A 19,513-nucleotide genomic window follows, 5' to 3' on the forward strand; every position below is an offset into this window, starting at 1 on the left:
CTCATGATCGGATCCTCCGATCATACACTTCGGACCGTCCGAACATGCATGGAAAATGACGTGTCGATCAACACTTGACACCTATGATCGGATTCACCGAACTACACTTCGGATCGTCCGAACTCTTCGGTGCTTCCGAACCCTCTTCGGTCCGTCCGATCATGACCATAGCCAAAATTACACCTTAAACCTTCTTAATCACCATTACTCCGTTAATTACCCAATTTGGAATTCGGGCTACTACATGAACCGCTCCCTAACTTCTTAAACTGCTTCTTTCGAGCTTTAAACGGTTCTTTTTTTCCACTACGGCTACTACCAATCTCGATTCTGGGAGGCAGTGGTTGTGGTCTCGGTGTTGGAAGAACATACGAAGCTTCCTTTTTGTCTCATCAGAACTGTTTCTGCTCTTCTGGCTCTGTTCAGAGTATCAGCAAAATTATTCGGTTGCTTCACATTCACCAATGTACGTATCTCTGGATTCAATCTTTGGATGAACTGATCAAACATAGCTGCATCATTTCTAGCCACGTGAGGGGTAAAACGTAGCAAAGTGAAGAACTGGGCCAAATACTCATCAATATTTAACTGACCCTGTCTTAAATTTTCAAACTCTGCACTTTTATCCTGTCTGTATGATACTGGGAAAAATCTTTGATAGAATTCTACTTTAAAAAATTTCCACGTAATCCCTGAACTACGCTGTTCTAAGGCTTCTTTGGTTACCAGCCACCAACTCCTTGCGACTTCCCGTAACTGGTGCCCAATCAGTTTAACTCTACAATCATCTGTAAAACCCAGAAATTCAAACAGCATTTCTATGTCTTCTAGCCAATTCTCACAGTCGACTGGCATCTCAGTACCTTTCAGAATCGGCTGTTGAAACGACTGAAAATTCTTCATCATTTTTTCCATCGGAGTTTTTGACACATCCATCTGGTCAGTCGAAGTACTACCTCGTTCCGGAATTCTTCTAGGGGGTATATCTGATAATCACAGGTGTTAGTGGTAACATGAGACAAATCCGTCTCAATCCCAATTCCGATCAGCTTACCTCTGATCAAGAATTGGTTCCAATCCAATCTCAACTAATACACATTACCAAATCATTCTCAAATATTCAGGTAACATGTATTTAAAAGAAGTAAAACATAATATCATGATAGCATAGACAATGTAATTCAACATTATAATAAATCACATGCTAGCACTCACATGCAAGGAAAGAAAACTCATTCTACCCCGCTCACTAGCTTCTATCTCAGTCTAAAGTACCAACAGTTCTAGAACTTACAGCTCTGGAACCTAATGCTCTGATACCACCTGTTGTGGGGACCCGGACGCTAATTCGATTCTTATTCATCTTTGGGAGTAATTAATCAATTATAATAAACAGGGTCTAAATTTTTTTTTTTAAATACAATCTTACATGCGGAACGTAATGGCATTCATTTATTACACATATCAGTTTAAGTTGAGGTACGAGTCCTGTACAGCATACATTTATTCAAATTAAGGTTAAACAACTAACATCAAGTGTCCAAACCCTATTTCTACTCCAAGTCCGAAGTCTCCACTCTAATCACGATCTCTCTTCATCTCCTTGGCCTTGAACCTGTCCCACCTGTTGTCATGTACACATCCAAACAAGACAACAACCTGATAACTCCGGTGAGAATTATATTCCCAGTATAAATCAACGAAACATGCATTTCATATAACAGATATAAAAGTATGAAGCATATATTCATAATATGTATCACAATCAGAAACATGAATCAATATCAACTATAAATCATACTCGTGACTCCACATCTAAGACTAGACTCATTCCTAGTCTAGGGATCCCGATTTCCAGATGTGGGTATTCCTATATCGACCAACAGTAATAGAAAAGACTTCAGTTCTATCCACGTCGATATAACCAAACATCCAGTGTCCTGACCTAACTGTCATGGACTGTGGCCCTATCGCCAATATCCTAACTTGTGACAACATGCAATGTGCCCGTGGCGATCCCGCCACTATCAGGCACATCTGTCGCAAGATTTCTATACTATCTTGTGACATCGTGCAATGTGCCCGTGGCGATCCCGCCACTATCAGGCAATTCTGTCACAAGATTTATATACTATCTTGTGACATCGTGCAATGTGCCCGTGGCGATCCCGCCACTATCAGGCACTTCTGTCACAAGATCACTCGTCGAGACTTGTTTAACACATGCTCTCTATAAATCCATAGAACAAGCATATCAAATCAAGTCAATGCAAGTAATAACAAATAGTATGTGATTTAGGGAAACTCAAGTCCAAACCGACTCAAGTCGATCTACCAATACCACATTGACTTATACCTTTGTCTTCGCGGTCTGACGAAGTCGAAGTCTCGAAGTCAAATCTGTCCATATCAAATCTGGAATGATAATATCAAATAAACACAATATCAATATACAGTCCAATTCACAGCTTGATCTGATCAATAAACAAATCAAACATAATCTGATTAATGTCACGACAGAATAATACAATCATAATCAATACTGAATCTGATTAACACCAATCTCCTGATGCTTCGACGTTATAACAATACGGTGTTGATAGCCCCGTCAATCTCAACATCACAGAATATAATAATACAACTCATAATCGCTATCAATATGAATTATAATCTCAATTCTGTACAATCTCGCAATACCGGCAATGCAATATCAGTATATTAGAATCAACAACTCATCCGATCCAAGTCTGAGTAATATCAATATACCCAACGATGCAGTATAAATCAGATATCAATTCCTGTAACTCATACTCGATAACAATACAAATCTGGAATCAACTCTAAATCAAATCGACTCCAAAAATCATAACAATTACATAAACAATTTGTTCTTCATTCTGACTTCAAATATACAATGTCTGATGTATCAAAAACACCATATATGATTCATATTCAATTCTGGCAATACTATAATTTCAAGACATATCCAAACGTAACAAAACTTACGTCCTGTTGAAGCTGTCGTCGCTAGGAACTCGGTGTTATACTCGGATTTCAAATCAGACGGACGGATCTTTCGTAACTTGCAATTTCTAAAATTGAAGAAAATCTCCTCGGAAGCTTTTCGATTTCTCCTTCCTTTTTATTGCTGAAGATTGATATGTAAATATATATATTTATATATACACGGTGCATGAGAGGCAAGTGGCTTGTTGCATGTTCTGCACGTCTCGCGCATATGTGCGACCCATAGCGGCGCATATGCGCGAGACACAAAGCCTCGGCGCGTCTTCGTCACGGCAGCTCACGCATATGCGCGCCCCATCGTCGCGCATATGCACGAGACCTACTGTCTCGTGCAATGCAAGTCGCGCATATGCGCGCCTCCACGCCGCGCATGTGCGCCAACTTCTCTGCCCTGCTCGCGCATATGCGCCCGTTCACGTCGCGCATATGCGCCGAGCACTCCCCTAGGCTACTGAACACCTCGCGCAGATGCGCTGCGTCTTCTGCCAAAACCGCGCATGTGTGCGCACCAACTCGTGCATGTGCGCGTATGGCATCTCCTTCGCACATATTTCGTGTATGTTATCGTCTTTCCCGGTCTGATCCGTTCCATCTATAATTATATCAATTAATCAATAATCATTTCAGATCAATCTCAAATTACAGTAATTAAAATCTCGTGCATTACAGGTTTTAACTCCAATATGGGTGGTTTGTCTTTGTTCTCATATTTTTCCTCAAATTCTTTCTCTGATCCTGGTAACGAGTGATATCTGATAAAATCATCAAGATCAATTTCAATATTTTCTTTAATTGTTTCAATTGAACAAATATCTAATTGGTTACGAGTACTCCCTTCTTGAATGTTTTCTTCCACAAGAGTTTCAATAAGATTTTCATCATCACTTTCATCTCCTTTGTCATGTGGTTGCTTACAAAGATTAAAAACATTAAGCTCCAAGGTCATGTTACCAACTAAACAACTTCATTATTCCATTCTTGTAATTTATAAGAGCATTAGAATTTGCTAAAAATGGACGACCCAAAATTACAGGAATTGCATTACAAGCTTTGATAGGTTGTGTATCTAAAACTGTGAAATCGACAGGATATACAAAGTTATCAATTTGGACCAACACGTCTTCTACCATACCTCTTGGAACTTTAACAGTTCTATCGGCAAGTAAAATTGATACTGAAGTAGGTTTTAACTCGCCTAGATTGAGTTCTTGATAAACTGAATTTGGAAGTAAATTCACAATAACTCCATGATCAAGCAAGGATTTTTAATATTTCTATTTTCCAATAATACATGAAATAGTACGACAACCAGGGTCTTTGTATTCAAAGTATTATTATTTTGAATGATTGCACTTACTTGTTTGGCTAATAATTCTTTCTTTTTCACATTCAATTTTCTATCACAGTGCACAAGTCTTTCAAAAATTTGGCATATGATGGTACCTGCTTTATTGCATCTAATAAAGGAATATTAACTTTTACTTGTTTAAAAATATCATATATATAATAATTCAAATTTGATTTTTTGTATTTTTCAATGCATGAGGGAATGGTGGTGACACTGTCTGTTGATCATTCTCTTCGCAAGTTATTGGTTCCACTTAATTAAAATAACACCCACAAAATAAAAAGTTTAAAAGTCTCGGACTCTCAAAATTACTAAATAAGTGATTTAAGCTTGAAAATGCTAAAACTCGATAAATTATTTAAAATGCCCCATCCCTGACTTAAAATAAAATACCGCATAAAATTTCCAAAATCGTCACCGGTCTCTTCCTCGGTCCCACCTCGAATAACCGCCTGAAATATGAAACTTGAAAAACATTCTGACGTGCATCACATAAACATGAATAATTAACATAATGCAGTTAAATAAATCATGCAATGCTAAGACTCGTTTTAAAATTAATTAAAATGCTTTAATGATTAAACAAATGCATGGGTTATACGTGTACTGAATTTGGGCACTACAGTTCATCTCTCAGATCATTAAGGAACATCAAAAACTTCTGTCAAACTACCCAATATTGTCAAGATCGTTTGAGAAGTTTTTCTACGGTTTGAATCTAAGGATTCATTACTTTATTTCATTTATTTAGTATTAGTTGTTTGACTGTGTGTTTCAACTATTTGTGAAAGTTAACTAGGATTTTTAACTTAGGAATTTGATAAGTCCTAAGGTTGAAGCGGGTAGTTACAAAGAGTTGTAAAACCAAAGTCTTCTAATAAAAGCCTTCCTAAGTGGAAAAAAAGGTGACTCGGGTCGCCGTCGCCTGCAGCTCCTTCGAGGCGCTGAACTTTTCTTAACGATTTCTTAAGCAGCTAGAAATAATTAAACTCAACGCCTTTTTAAACAAGAAATCATATGATTGAGAAACATAGTCTCTAATACTACTGCATGGAGTAAAGTTTTCTCGCACCTAAAAAGCTGCGGAAGTTTAAATATTTTCGTTCTAAAAATCAAAACGTTTATTGGGTGTTATATGATTAAAAACTATTCATAGAGTGTTTTGTTTAATTTATAAATGTATGCACCAAACAAGTCTTAGATTAGCGGATATATTCCTTCTTGTGTATCCTTTCCAATGATCTACTGGAATAAACGCCTTATTCGATTATCCAAATTAGGTCTACGATTGGAATTTGAATTCCTTGTTTTATTTGCACTAGAAAATTAGACAAGGCTTGTCATTGAGATTTGATCTTCAAAATTCAGGATCTTCAACGGGGTTGCAGCAACGGCGGCGGTGGCGTGGTGGTCACTTGGCAGTGCTGAGGCGGTCTTGACCGTGAACCTAGGTGGACAAGTTGGTGGTCGAAATTTTTTGTGAGGGGTAGAGAGAAATTTTTTTAGTTGATTGTGTATTCTTTTATCTTGTTGATTGATTCAACTAAAATTCTTACCAAATATTTTGTCAAATTTCTCACGTATTTATTTTTCAGTATATTAAACATGATATAATTAAATAATTATCAACTTTCGATAATACATGATACAATAATTAAATAACTATTATTTAATTAATTATATCAATTATTTAGTTAATTAATTCTATACTCCTCTAGAATAGTCTTTTGATATTTGATTTAGTGAAATTCCACAAGTCAACTTTTGACTGAATTTTCATTGTTCACTAATTAAACAATTTTGAGTTGTGTATTCGCTATAATCCTGATCGTCGATCTGCTATCTTCGATGTAATGATGATACGATTCTCATTCATGTAGTGAAAAGTGAAAATTTAGAAAAACAAAATTTTCCACTGTTCATTTTTTAAAACGACCTATTTTGTGAACCACTTCACTAAATTGGCAATTCCACTCTCCTCACAAAATTAGCAGTCAAGATAAATTCAACAACTTCCAATAATGAAATCTACTTATAAACTTTTTTTGTAATTAATATGTTTGATTTCCATCAAACTATAGTCATCAAAATCAATTTCTTGAATTTAACTATCCTAACCGGAACACAAAATCCAATATTTATGTGTCTTTCAATGGTTCAGAGATATAACTAACTATTTACTCACTCTGCTCAGGTGATTCGAAACAATACTTGTTTCTTATATGGAGTTACCCTAATTAACCACATTTCATGCATCGACCATTTGATCACAAGAATGTCATAAATCAAGTCTGATCGTACACATCGCATCATGATAAGAGCGTTTATCATGGTAAGAGCGTTTAGTAGCATCGCCTCATGATCCCTTAGGTATCATCGATAGTGGCTGCAAGAACCAATAGGTAATGCTTAGCGTACAATACGTTCGCTTCACTCATATATCTCAATCAAAGCTGGAATAATTGGTATATCAAGATTTTCAAATGAATTCGACTACGATGTGATATATCTTTAAATAACAATAGTGGCATCAGATGCACAACTAGATAAATACCTTCTCTAAAGCACATATCTTACTCTGAATACATATTCCTTGCTCTATAAACTTATCAGATCACATAGTATATCCACAACCGTAGGTGAGCAGTGAATCCATGGCTATAATGCATTGGTTCAAAAATATGTTGGGACTATACTCAAACTCGCCACCTGGTGGCCCTCATGGAGTTGGTGAACGAGTCAAAGTGCAATGTTAGTATGTAGAGTCTCCATGTTGTCCCCAGTCTAAGACCTATTGAAGTATAATGATAACCGTTTACTATTCCACTTGATAAGTGATAATCACATGAAAAGTGCGATGTAGTGTTGTTTAGTGATACATCTCATTATCACTTATTTGTGTGAATGAACACCTCTATGCTTTTACCAATGAAATGTGGCGTTTACATCATAAATACTAGTATCGAGCTTGAGCGATATTTATTCTTATTTTAGGTGGTTGCATTGACTAAGAATTTATTTAAAATATACAGTACACGCGTGATGAATTTAATAATCAACCTTGTGAAATTGATCTCATGGCAATAAAGTGTATTCAATGTCTTTATTTATGTGTTTTGCATGAATATAAAACAATTAAATGTCATATTTGAATAAAATATTAAAGTATTATTAAAATAAAGACTGTTTCACATTAGAGTTAATAAAACCCAAGTCATAAATTTGCTTGTTGGACACTTACTTTAACACCACTATCATATACATGTCTACTAATTAAAAACCACAAAATCTAATTTGAATTCATATATTATTTCAACAATCTAATTAAATTACTGATTGGATTTTTTGTACCAACTGTTTCAACTCATTTTCATTAGAAAATGAACATATTTAAGATATCTCAGTGTATTGAGCCCCAATATCAACTTGCACTCATAGAGCTAATTTCTTTTCAGGTTTGGTGGGAAAATAAATTTGCATAAAACACCCAAGCACATAAACTCGACCCAAACTACACGCCATCCTATTACTAAGACTTATATTGAAAACTGGTTCGTTTTGGGTCAAGCACGACTTTTACTAAAATTGATATTAAAAATGTAAGTGCGATATGTCAAAAATCGTTTCCAACAACTTGTTGGCGATCTCTAGGTCGAGTGTTTATGAACTAAAACGCGACCCAAATTCATGAAATCTGGACCCAGATTCATGACAACTCGACCCCACACACAACTAGGGGTGGGCAATCGGGTCGGGTTTTTCGGGTTCCACACGAACCGAACCCGATCGGGTGTAATTTTAGGGTAAAATAGGGTAAATAGTCGGGTTCGGGCAGTACCCGAACCTGAATATTTTTTAGTCGGATCGGGTTCGGGTATAGAGTTGGTACCCGAATTACTCGATTGGGTACCCGATTTTTTAAAAAAAAAAACATATGAGCTTCTAATGACCAGTCCACTTTAATAAATTGGAAAGGCCAAAGGTATTTTAATTTAATTTTATTTACTTTAGATATATCTCAACATTTCGAAGTATTAACATTTTATTTTCTTTATTTTTTTTTTGCAGAGTTGACAAAATTGGGTGTTAATATATATATTTTTGATGTTTGATTGCCATAACTAATTCAACAGTAAAGGTGAAAAAAATGTAATCAATTCAAGGTTGGAAGTTTATGCATGTGAAACTTATTATTATTTATATTATGGATTTTGTTTCGTACATGGATGAAAAACATGAATGGTTGGTACTCTTTATTTTTTTTATGATGTTTATTTTTTTGTTAATAAATTTACATCTTTATGTAGATGATGAAACATTCCAGATGATATTTTGAAAGTCAAACAAGAAGTTGATTCTGATTTTTTTGGTGAAGATCAAAGTTGTATTTCAATATTTTATGCTCGATTTAAAGATTTGTTATTTATAATACTCATTCTAAGTTTTGAGATAAAGATTTTTTGTGTAAATTTTTTACACATTTACGAGATAATATTATTTTGATAAGCCTATTTTCTCGTCATATATTATTTGGTAGACACAAAATAATAAAATGTTACTTTGTCAAAAAAAAAAAAAACCCGAACCCGACCCTTACCCGAACCCGAAATTATCGGGTACCCGAAAATTCGGGTAGTGACTTAAATCGGATCGGGTTCGGGTAATTAAAATGCTACCCGAAAAATCGGGTACCCGACCCGAACTACCCGAAAAACCCGACTCGTGCCCACCTGTGGGGACTCGCTAATTAAATTCTAATCATTCTTAGAATTAATCAATCAATTATGATAAACAAGGTCTAATTTTTTTAAAAAAAAAAAATACAAAGCGGAAACGTAATGTAAATTAATTCGAATACATATTTATACAAGTCTTGTATTGTATATGAGAATTCAACTAGGTTCAACTACATATCAGTACTGAATCCTAATTTACTTCTGAGCCCTGATCTCCACACTATCTAGTCCAGCCTCGTTCTCTTCTTGACCCTGATCCTGTCGCACATGTTGTCATGCACACATACAAACAAGACAACAGCCAGATAACTCCGGAGAGAACATTTGCAGATTCGCACAATCTATTAATCACAATTCCATCACAACACAGTCTTGAATAGATTTCGGTAGTTTTATCACAAAATCCATAGAAATGTACTCCCATTTCTATTCAAGAATCGATAATCTATATAACCAATCTCCTGGTTTCTATCTTTCTGTCTTCATCTGTCGGCGATTCATACATTTCAGTACAAACTCTGCCATAACTGAGTTCATCTGTCTATATCAAAACTGTCTTTTCAAATTATCGTACATTTTCTGTCACTAGAATAAATATTGAATCGATTATTGTGCCCTTCTGATCATATCTGTCATTCCAGATTTGAAATATTCGGCACAAACAAGTCGGTTATTCACATATAGTATAGTATTACCTACCTGATATTTTGATCGACACCCTGTTCTGATTAACGAAATCAAGTTCTGAAAATTCTGAACAAACTTCTGAACTGCTTTACTTTCCGAAATCAGCTCTGGTTCGATCTGTACAGTACCAATTATCAACTGTCCACTATACTGACGTCACTCTCGACCCACTGATTATGGCTTCCCTGTACTCAGATCAACAGATATATCGTCTTCAGATGTAACAAGCCCTGATAACGAATTCAGGCTGAACTCAATCTTCCTGATTTAAGGCAAACTCGACATCTCAATCTGGAATATTATAGAAATGCTCCTGCTATTGGCATTCAGCTCCTGATATGCTCAATTTCAGTAATCAACTGAACACATAAGGAATCACTCCATTCCTTTCGATAGTCATCGAATCATAAATAATACGGAAATCAAAGGAATTCAAAATCGAAAGTCCTTACCGTACATCGTTCATTCTTCGGCCATTTCAGGTCCGAATGTTACCATCTCCTGGCAAGAATCTACAATAGCTCTGTACTTGGTCAGCATAACCATATCCATCATGCAGTCAGAATCCGACAACACCAGTACAATACAAGCTACAATACAATCTAACTCGATCTCGTTCTCATCCTACTGCAGTATATGACATTTTACAGAATTCACTGATATCAATCTTTCCCCCAAAACAAGGAAGTCAATACTATAGTACATACAGACCCAACAGATAAAGCATCTATCAATGCAATTCTTTTAAAAATAATCGTAGGGCATGCATTAGTATATATCAATACATATGCAACATAATCATAAAGGATCAGTACCTGCCACTATATCATCACGTGTGTCATGGGTCTGTTCTTCGATCACTACCACCACATGACTCTGCTCCCTGAAATCTTTGGGAACCTCTCTGTGGACAGACTCTAGCAAAATGTCCCGGATGTCCACAGATATTGCAACTATCAGTCACTCCCTGGCATTGCTCTGTGGAATGTTTCCCTCCGCAAGTCCTGCAATAAACTCCAGTATAACTTGGGCTAGAACCACTGGAGCTAGATGAACCAATCGGTCCATTTCCTAACTTCTTAAACTGTTTCTTTCGAGCTTTCATCCAATCTTGCTTCCCACTCGTACTGCCACTATCAAATCTGAGAGGGGATTGATGTATCTGGAGTCGAATCACATCCAACCTTTCTCGTTGCCGAATCAGACTCACCTCAGCTCTCTTTGCCTACTCAAAGCATCAGCAAAATGGTAGGGTTGCTGCATATTTATCAGTGAAACTATCTCTGAATTCAATCCTTTGATGAACTGATCAGCTACAGCTTCATCATTCCCAGATAAATGAGGAGCAAAGCGCAGTAAAGTAGAGAATTTAGCAACATATTCTTCAATATTCAGTTGGCCTTATTTCAAATTCTCAAACTCTGCTCTTTTGTCCTCCCGGTACGAAACTGAGAAAAATCTTCGATAGAATTCAGCTGTAAAGACTTCCCATGTGATCACAGTACCACGCCGTTCAAATACTCCTTTAATTGTAATCCACCAACTCCTGGCGGCCTCTCGTAACTGGTTGGGCACCATTTTAATTCTCTGTTCATCTGAATAATCAAGTAAATTAAACAGTATTTCTATGTCATCTAACCAATCCTCACAATCTTCAGACGCCTCAATACCCCTCAGAATCGGTGGCTGAAATGACTGAAATTGTTTCAACTGTGTTTCCATCGGAGTTTCTGACACATCCATCTGATCAGTCGAAGTACTACCTCGCTCTGGAATTCTTCGAAGAGGTATATCTGATAATCACAAGGGTTAGCAATCACATGAGATAAATCCATCTCAATCCCGTTCTGATCAGCTTACCTCTTATCAAGAATTGGTTCTGATTTATTTTCAAATCAGACATATTACCAAATCATCTCAGATATTCAGGTAACATGTATTTTAGAAGCAATAAAACATAACATCATGCTAGCACACACAATGTAATTCAACATTATAATAAGTAACATGCTAGCAATCACATGCAAGGAAAGAAAACACATTCTACCCCGCTCACTAGCTTCCTATCTCAGTCTCAAGAACCTAAAGTTCTAGAACCTACTGTTCTGGAACCTAATGTTTGATGCCACCTGTTGTGGGGACCCGGACGCTAATTAAATTCTAATCATTCTTATAATTAATCAATCAATTATGATAAACAGGGTTTAATATTTTTTTAAATACAAAGCGTAAACATAATGTAAATCAATTCGAATTCATATTTATACAAGTCTTGTATTGTCTATGAGAATTCAACTAGGTTTGACTACATATCAGTACTGAATCCTAATTTACTTCTGAGCCCGGATCTCCACGCTATCTAGTCCAGCCTCGTTCTCTTCTTGACCCTGATCCTGTCCCACCTGTTGTCATGCACACATACAAACAAGACAACAGCCGGATAACTCCGGTGAGAATTATATTCTCAGTATAAACCATGTATACATGCAATAATAAAACAATATAAAAGCATATAACAGATATTCCTAACATGTATCCAAATCAGAAACATGAATCAAATATTCATCACATGTATTATAATCCTAAACATGAATCAATATCAAGAATAAATCATATTCTAAACATATACCATCATCAGGAACATAATCGACATGTACCATATTCAGGAACATAACCAACATAAATCACTATAAACTGTCAATTAGAATCGTGACTCCACATTTTAGACTAGACCCAATCCTAGCCTAGGGATCCCGATTTCCAGACGTTGGCATTCCATATCGATCACCAGTAATAGAAGAAAATCAGATTCTATTCACATCGATATGGTATCGATCACCAGTAATAGAAGAAAATCCGATTCTATCCACATCGATAGCCAATCATCCGGTGACAGACTTTGGCTCTATCGCCAATACACTATCTTGTGACATCGTGCAATGTGCTCGTGGCTATGCCACCACTATCAGGCACTTCTGTCACAAGGTTACTCATCTAATACATGCTTCCTACAAAATCAATAGAACAACATATAATAATTAAAGCAATGCATACAATAACAATAAGTATGTGATTTAGGGAAACTCGAGTCAAACCTCACTCGAGTTGTGCAATCCTAACTCAACATTAATTTATACCTTTATCTTCCCGATCAGACGAAGATGAAGTCCCACATTCAACTCTGTCCATGCCCAATCTAGCAATGACAATATCAAACAGGCACAATATCAATATCTAACTCAATTCAATACCTGTGCTGATCAATACTCAAATCAAAATACAATCTGATCAATGTCAATCGACATACGGTACAACAATATCATCTCAATCAATACTGTATCTGCGTAATATCAATCCACTGATGTTTCGACGGCAAAACAATACAGTCTCAATAACTCCGTCAATATCAATATCACAGATATAATAACACGAAGCATAATCGATATCAATACAATTCATAGCCCCAGTAATAGTATATCATAATCTCAAATCTGTCTAATTTCAGTCATATCAATTCAGAAAATCATAACAGTTACATAAGCAGTCTGTTCTTTAATCCGGTTTCGATTATACAATGTCTATTGTCGCAAGAACATCATATATGAATTCTATCTGATTCTGGCAACACCATAATTTCAAGACATATCCAAACGTAGTAAAACTTACGTTCAGTTGTAGCCTGCGTCGATAGAAACTCAGCACTTAAGTCGGATCTGAAAACAGACAAACGGATTTCTCAAAAATCAAACTCTAATATCAAAACCTTAAAATTCTCTGAATCCTCGATTTCTCCTTTCGTTTTCTGAAGATTAACGTTTGTAATATATATATATATATATATATATATATATATATATATATATATATATATATATATATATATATATATATATATATACACAAAGCCTCGGCGCGTCTTCGTCACGGAAGCTCGCGCATATGCGCGCCCTATCGCCGCACATATACGAGAGACCTACCGTCTCATGCAATGCAACCCGTGCATATGCGCGCCTCCACGCCGCGCTTGTGCGTCAACTTCTCTGCCCTGCTCGCGCATATGCTCCCGTTCACGTCGCGCATATGCGCCGAGCACTCCCCTAGGCTACTGGACACCTCATGCATATGCGCGCCCTCACGCCGCGCATATGTGCGGGGTCTTCTGCCCAATTCACACAAGGCTCGCGCATCACGTCGCGCATGTGCGCGAATGGCACACCCTCACACCTACTTTGCGTGTCTTTTCTCATCTTTTCCAGTCTAATCCTTTACGTCTATAATTACATCGATTATCTCCAAATCATTTCAAATTACGGTAATAAAATTCTCGGGCCTTACACCACCCCTACACACAACCATACAAATTGTTGCACAACACTTTTTACTAAAACAAAACTTAAAAATGTAAACGCGACTTAGGTTTCTCTGGGTCAGGTTTTGATATTTGGGTCGCGCTTTGATGAACGAGACCCAAATTCATTAAAACCCGACCCAAATTGCTAGAGCTTAAGTAATATGAGGGTCAAGTTTTAAAACACGACCCAATTTCAAAAAAAATTATACTATAATAATGACAACAAATTAAAAGGTTTGAGATTGCACCAATACATGATCACTACACCATCTTCTCTTCCAAAACAATATAAAAAAAAATTCTTCTTCGTTATTCTGGATGCAATAAGTTTGTCATGGACTCTGAATTGATGATCTGTGGATATGATTTGTCTGTAGAAAAGAGACATATGAAGCATAATGGTGAAGAAACTGGTGAAGTTGAATAAATATCACAAATAATGTTGGTTGCTGGAACTTGAAGAAGGGGAAGAAACTAAAGATTGGACAAAATTTTTAAATTTTGAAATGTTTTGATTAAATTAGGTTTTAAATATTGTTTTACTAAATTCAATTTTAATCTAATTAAGAGTAAATTGGTGATAAATACCTAATTAAAACACTGCATTTGTGATCAGTACCCACGTCATAAAAGTTTATTCTGCAGTCCCTCCCTCCAATCTATTTGTTTAATTACTCCCCGACTCACTCTTGACCCATTTTATGGTTTATATTTTGGGATTTCCTATCATTAAAATATTTGACTTTTAATTTATTTCCTCTTCCCGTCTGTCATGTCCCAAAACCTCCATTCCTAAAGTAAACGATGAAGACGCCAAAACCTCCATTCCTAAAGTAAACGATGAAGACGCCAGCTTCACACTTCTTCATTGATCGGAGGCAGCCATCTTGACTCAAATCCTAAACTCACGTCAAAGAAAACCACCGGTTTTCAAAGAAACCATCTGTTGGAGCTTCTTATTCCATCCCCGATTTTTGAAGAAACAAAACCGTTTTTTTTTTTTTGCGTTATCAAGATTCCAGTGCAGAAATTGAGCGAGAAAGCCGAAGAAAGTCGAAAATAACAAGGTTCAAGATTCCATTGCAGAGATTGAGCGAGAAAGTTTAAGAAAACAAAATCCCACTGCATAAATTGATAAGGTACGTTTAAACATGCTTATAAGGGGTGTTTGTCGGTTCGATTATGTACTTTTTCGATCAAACAACAATAAAGATATTGGTAAAGATAAATGAGCATGTATCGTTGCGTTGGTATTTTGAGTAGATAATATTATCGTGTGATTTTGTATCTGTAGCTTGTTGGTGTTTTGAATAGATAATAATATTACCTTGTTATTTTGTAACTTTACATTGAAGAAGGAATGTTTAATTAAATATTGAAGTTGTAATTACATCAAAGCTATTTTGCCAAGTTCCAACAGTGGCTTGTTGTTTAAAACCACGATTCTCGGTTCTGCACAGCATTATAAATGTAGACTGTATTTTCTTACAAAAACGGTAAATTTCAGCATAATTTGTATGAATTTCAGCCTTCATTGTATTAATTTGAGTACATATATGGTTAATTTCATGAATGACAGTAGGATGAGATAATGCAAACTGCCATGACAAATTGATGGGTGTGAGTTGGGAATCTATTTCCTTACAATGAATCTCGTCCACCCAACAATCGTATTTTTCATTATAATTTTCAACCACTCATGAAACATAACGTTGTGTTCGATTTCTTGTAGAAATGGAATCTGGATCTGGATCAACAAATTTATCATTTCTAGGTAGCTGCGAGTATAAAGATGACCTCTATATGATTTCAATTTCTGATGGCTTCAGTGTAATGAAGCTGTTTCTCAATCTTGGAAGAAAATGTGAGGAAATTTCTCCACAAAATGTGACCTTGCGGTATCTAGCCCCTCATATGAAGAAGTATGTGACGTTGAATGAAGATGATGACGTCCGTATTATGACTCATCTACATGTCTCTATGAAACTTAATATAATTACTATGAAGGCAATAATCAAAGAACCAATGGGATCACACGATGTCGAGAGGTAATAACTTATGGCTTGATTTTTGATTTCCTTATGAAATTTGTTGATGTTAATTATTATGTAGGCCTTTGTTCTGTTGGATAAGTCATTTGTTGTGTGTATGTTTATTTTGAATATTGATCATGTGTAAGTTATATCTTTCAAATCATTAATCATTTGAATTGTTAAACATCACCTGAGTATATGCATTTGTGCCACATTAATAATTTTGTACTATGTTAAAAATGAGCTGTATTAAAATTTTCGATTGATTATAATAGGGTTGAATGTGAAGATGGTACGCTGACTATTAATGATGCTCGTCTCGTAGTTGGTTTGTCAATAAATTCCATAGACGCGTGGAGTAATTGCATCCGTGGGGCTGGTCAGATCTTCAATGATGTTGTAGATTTTCGAACATTTGCTAAAAATTATGCAATTGCTACGAGACGGTCCTTTTTGTATAAAAAGAATGATAGTCAAAAGGTTATTATGGTCTGTAGTGCAAACAGTTGTTCTTGGAGAATTTATGCTTCAAGACACAAATCTGACAATCTTTTTGGAATCAGAAAATGTAATCTAATACATACGTGTGGTGATGACAATTTTCGTAGTAGAGGACATCCTAAAGCTGATGCTGCATGGGTTTCCAATGTTGTGATGGAGAGATTAAGGGGAGAACCATCATATCGACCATGTATGATGTTGAAAGATATCCAAAGAGATTATGGGGTCGAGCTTAATTACCACAAGGTTTGGAAAGGTAAGGAATTGGCTATGCATGCCATTCATGGTGCAGAGGATGAGTCTTATGATAGACTGAGATGGTATTGTGGTGCTATCAAAGAAACTAATCCCGGAAGTATTGTTGAGTGTGAAATTGATCATTGCAGTCATAAATTTAAACGGCTATTCATCTGTTTCAATGCATGTGCAACTGGTTTTATCCGTGGATGTAGGCCCTTGGTTTTCTTGGATTGCACTCACATAAAGAATAAATACAAGGGAAATATTTTGGTTGTTGTTGCTAAGGATGCTAACGATGATCTTTTCACATTAGCATATTCAGTCGTGGATGCTGAAAATGATGATAATTGGGGGTGGTTTTGTTTCCAACTTAAAGGTGTTTTGCTTTTGCATCACTGTACCACATTTGACCAGTTCACCTTTTCCTCAGATAGGCATACCGGGATAATCAAGGCTGTTGAGTTAATGTTCCCAAGTAGTTATCATGCTTACTGTCTGCGTCATTTGGTAGATAATTTTGTGAATAAGGTTTGTTACGTAATTGTATAATTGTGGTATTAATTTTTTTTTTTGAAAAATATTACTATATGTACTGTTTTATAATAATTTTTTATGTAATCTGAATGTAGGTCATGCGGAAATACCCATTTCACAACAAGAAGTATTGGTCATCAGTTTTCAAGAAAGCCGCATATGCCCCATCAAAATAGGAGTTTGAGCAACATATTAACAATATAATAAAGTCAATGCCAATTTCTAGAGACTTCATAGTGAGATCGTCTCCAGAAAGTTGGGCAAATGCATGGTTTCCGGGAAATCGGTGGGGTGTTATTAATAACATAGCCGAGTGTTGGAACAATTGGGTTAAAGCAGCACGATTTCTTCCTATTGTTGCCATGGTGGACCAGATCCGCATTCAAATTATGGACATTATGCACAGGAGACGTGAAGCGTCAATGGGGATGATTAAGATATTGAGTCCGTCAAAGGAGAATGTTCTTGCAAAAACATATGCAGAATCTCGTAATTTGAAAGTGTTGAAAGCATGTTCTTGGACTTTTGAGGTTGTGGACGGAGATAAATCATTTGCTGTTGATCTGTGTGCTACGACTTGTTCGTGCAAAGCCTGGCAGCTTAATAGGATTCCTTGCAAACATGCATGGGCAGCAATAGAGTCAAAATCATTGTCTTTATATGATTTTTGTGATAAATACTTTAAGACAGATTCATATCGTGAAACTTATAGAGGAATTCTAAATCCGATCCCTAAATTTGAGATGCATGAGCCCAATCCCAATCACCCAATTATGATCAATCCTCCTGATGTTCGTAGCCAACCAGGCCGAAGAAGAACACAAAGGATAGCATCTCAAGTTCTACGTGTGTCAAAGTGTGGCCGGTGTCATAAGCAAGGCCACAATCCACGCAGTTGCAAAGAACCCATTAGCTAGCTTTGCATAATGTTTTGTTGAATAAGTTTTTGACCTATTTGCTTGCAAGTAAATATCTTATACTCATGTATTTGTGTCTTACAATATTATGATTGATGTCAAAACAACTAACATGTTTTTTAATGCACAGAAAAATGAAGATAGTAGAACAAAGAATTTTTGATGGAACATCTACAAAAATGTGTACCTGATCCAGTGGAAGTATTAGTGGGGAATCATGAAATTGATGTTCCTGTTATTTTATAATATATTTTTTGCTGAGTTATGTTTTGTGTCTTACAATATTATGAAAACTACTAATGTATTTATCTCAAATTAACAGAAAAATGAAGATGGTAGAACGAAGAATTTTTGATGGAACATCTACAAAAAGGTATACTTGATTCAGTGGAATTATTAGTGGGGAATCATTAAATTGATATTCATGTTATTTTATAATATTTTTTTTTTGCTGAGTTATGTTTTGTGTCTTACAATATTATGAACACTACTAATGTATTTATCTCAAGTTAACAGAAAAATGAAGATGGTAGAACGATGAATTTTTTATGGAACATCTACAAAAAGGTATACTTGATTCAGTGGAATTATTAGTGGGGAATCATGAAATTGATATTCATGTTATTTTATCATATTGCTAATGTTGAGATATATTTTTGTTTCTGAGATCTATTGCTAATGTTTGTTTAACTCTATTTTGTGTTGCTGGAAAAATTTTTAGGTGTTCTACCATTCCACTCAAGATTTCTCAGCAAAACAATTTTTGTTTTACTGAGATATGTGGTTGTTATATGAGTTTGCATTTTGTGGTTGTATGCTGGATTTAACATCTTTTATGCAGGAAATATACTACAGATTTATCAATTGTGTAAATGTCAATTGTTGTGCAGACTTGGTTCATTGTAATGAAATATATACCGAACGTTGAACCATGTAACAGAAGACAAGTTTGCATTTTTATTTAATTATTTTCTACTCAGGAATTATGCCCAAACTATGGATATATGTACTCAAATTAATACAATGTATGCTGATATTCATACTAAATATGTTGTAATTAAACATTTGTGTACCAGAAATCCTTCTGTAAATGTCAATTGTTGTGCAAACTTGGTTCATTGTAATGAAATAGATTCCCA

At 35.7% G+C, this 19,513-nt stretch overlaps 2 protein-coding genes across 5 annotated transcripts; both read left to right on the forward strand.

The window, feature by feature from the left end:
- Positions 1-15,778: 15,778 nt before the first annotated feature.
- On the forward strand, positions 15,779-19,290 carry LOC140804868 (uncharacterized). 4 transcript variants are annotated; one of them, XR_012112221.1, is made up of 5 exons: positions 15,779-16,197; positions 16,458-17,451; positions 17,553-18,422; positions 18,505-18,747; positions 18,891-19,290. XR_012112221.1 is itself a non-coding variant. In XM_073161025.1 (3 exons), the coding sequence occupies exons 1-3, from the start codon at positions 15,884-15,886 to the stop codon at positions 17,631-17,633; spliced, it is 1,389 nt and encodes a 462-aa protein (XP_073017126.1). In that variant the 5' UTR covers positions 15,779-15,883; the 3' UTR covers positions 17,634-18,774. The 4 variants fall into 4 exon arrangements, 1 of the variants encoding a protein (XP_073017126.1); XR_012112220.1 differs by having other exon boundaries at positions 17,553-18,747; XR_012112222.1 differs by having other exon boundaries at positions 17,553-18,747; positions 19,096-19,290.
- LOC140805407 (uncharacterized) lies at positions 17,670-18,374 on the forward strand. Its single transcript, XM_073161678.1, has one exon. The coding sequence runs from the start codon at positions 17,670-17,672 to the stop codon at positions 18,372-18,374; it is 705 nt and encodes a 234-aa protein (XP_073017779.1).
- Positions 19,291-19,513: the final 223 nt, after the last annotated feature.

This window comes from Primulina eburnea, chromosome 11 (genome assembly GCF_022965805.1).
Source record: "Primulina eburnea isolate SZY01 chromosome 11, ASM2296580v1, whole genome shotgun sequence".
In the NCBI taxonomy this organism is placed as follows: Eukaryota; Viridiplantae; Streptophyta; class Magnoliopsida; order Lamiales; family Gesneriaceae; genus Primulina; species Primulina eburnea.

Coding starts and splice junctions, on each gene's coding strand:
- LOC140804868 (XM_073161025.1), top strand. CDS start 15,884: ATGGAATCTGGATCTGGATCAACAAATTTATCATTTCTAGGTAGCTGC. Junction 16,198..16,457: donor GGATCACACGATGTCGAGAG/GTAATAACTTAT, acceptor TGATTATAATAG/GGTTGAATGTGAAGATGGTA. Junction 17,452..17,552: donor TAGATAATTTTGTGAATAAG/GTTTGTTACGTA, acceptor ATCTGAATGTAG/GTCATGCGGAAATACCCATT.
- LOC140805407 (XM_073161678.1), top strand. CDS start 17,670: ATGCCAATTTCTAGAGACTTCATAGTGAGATCGTCTCCAGAAAGTTGG.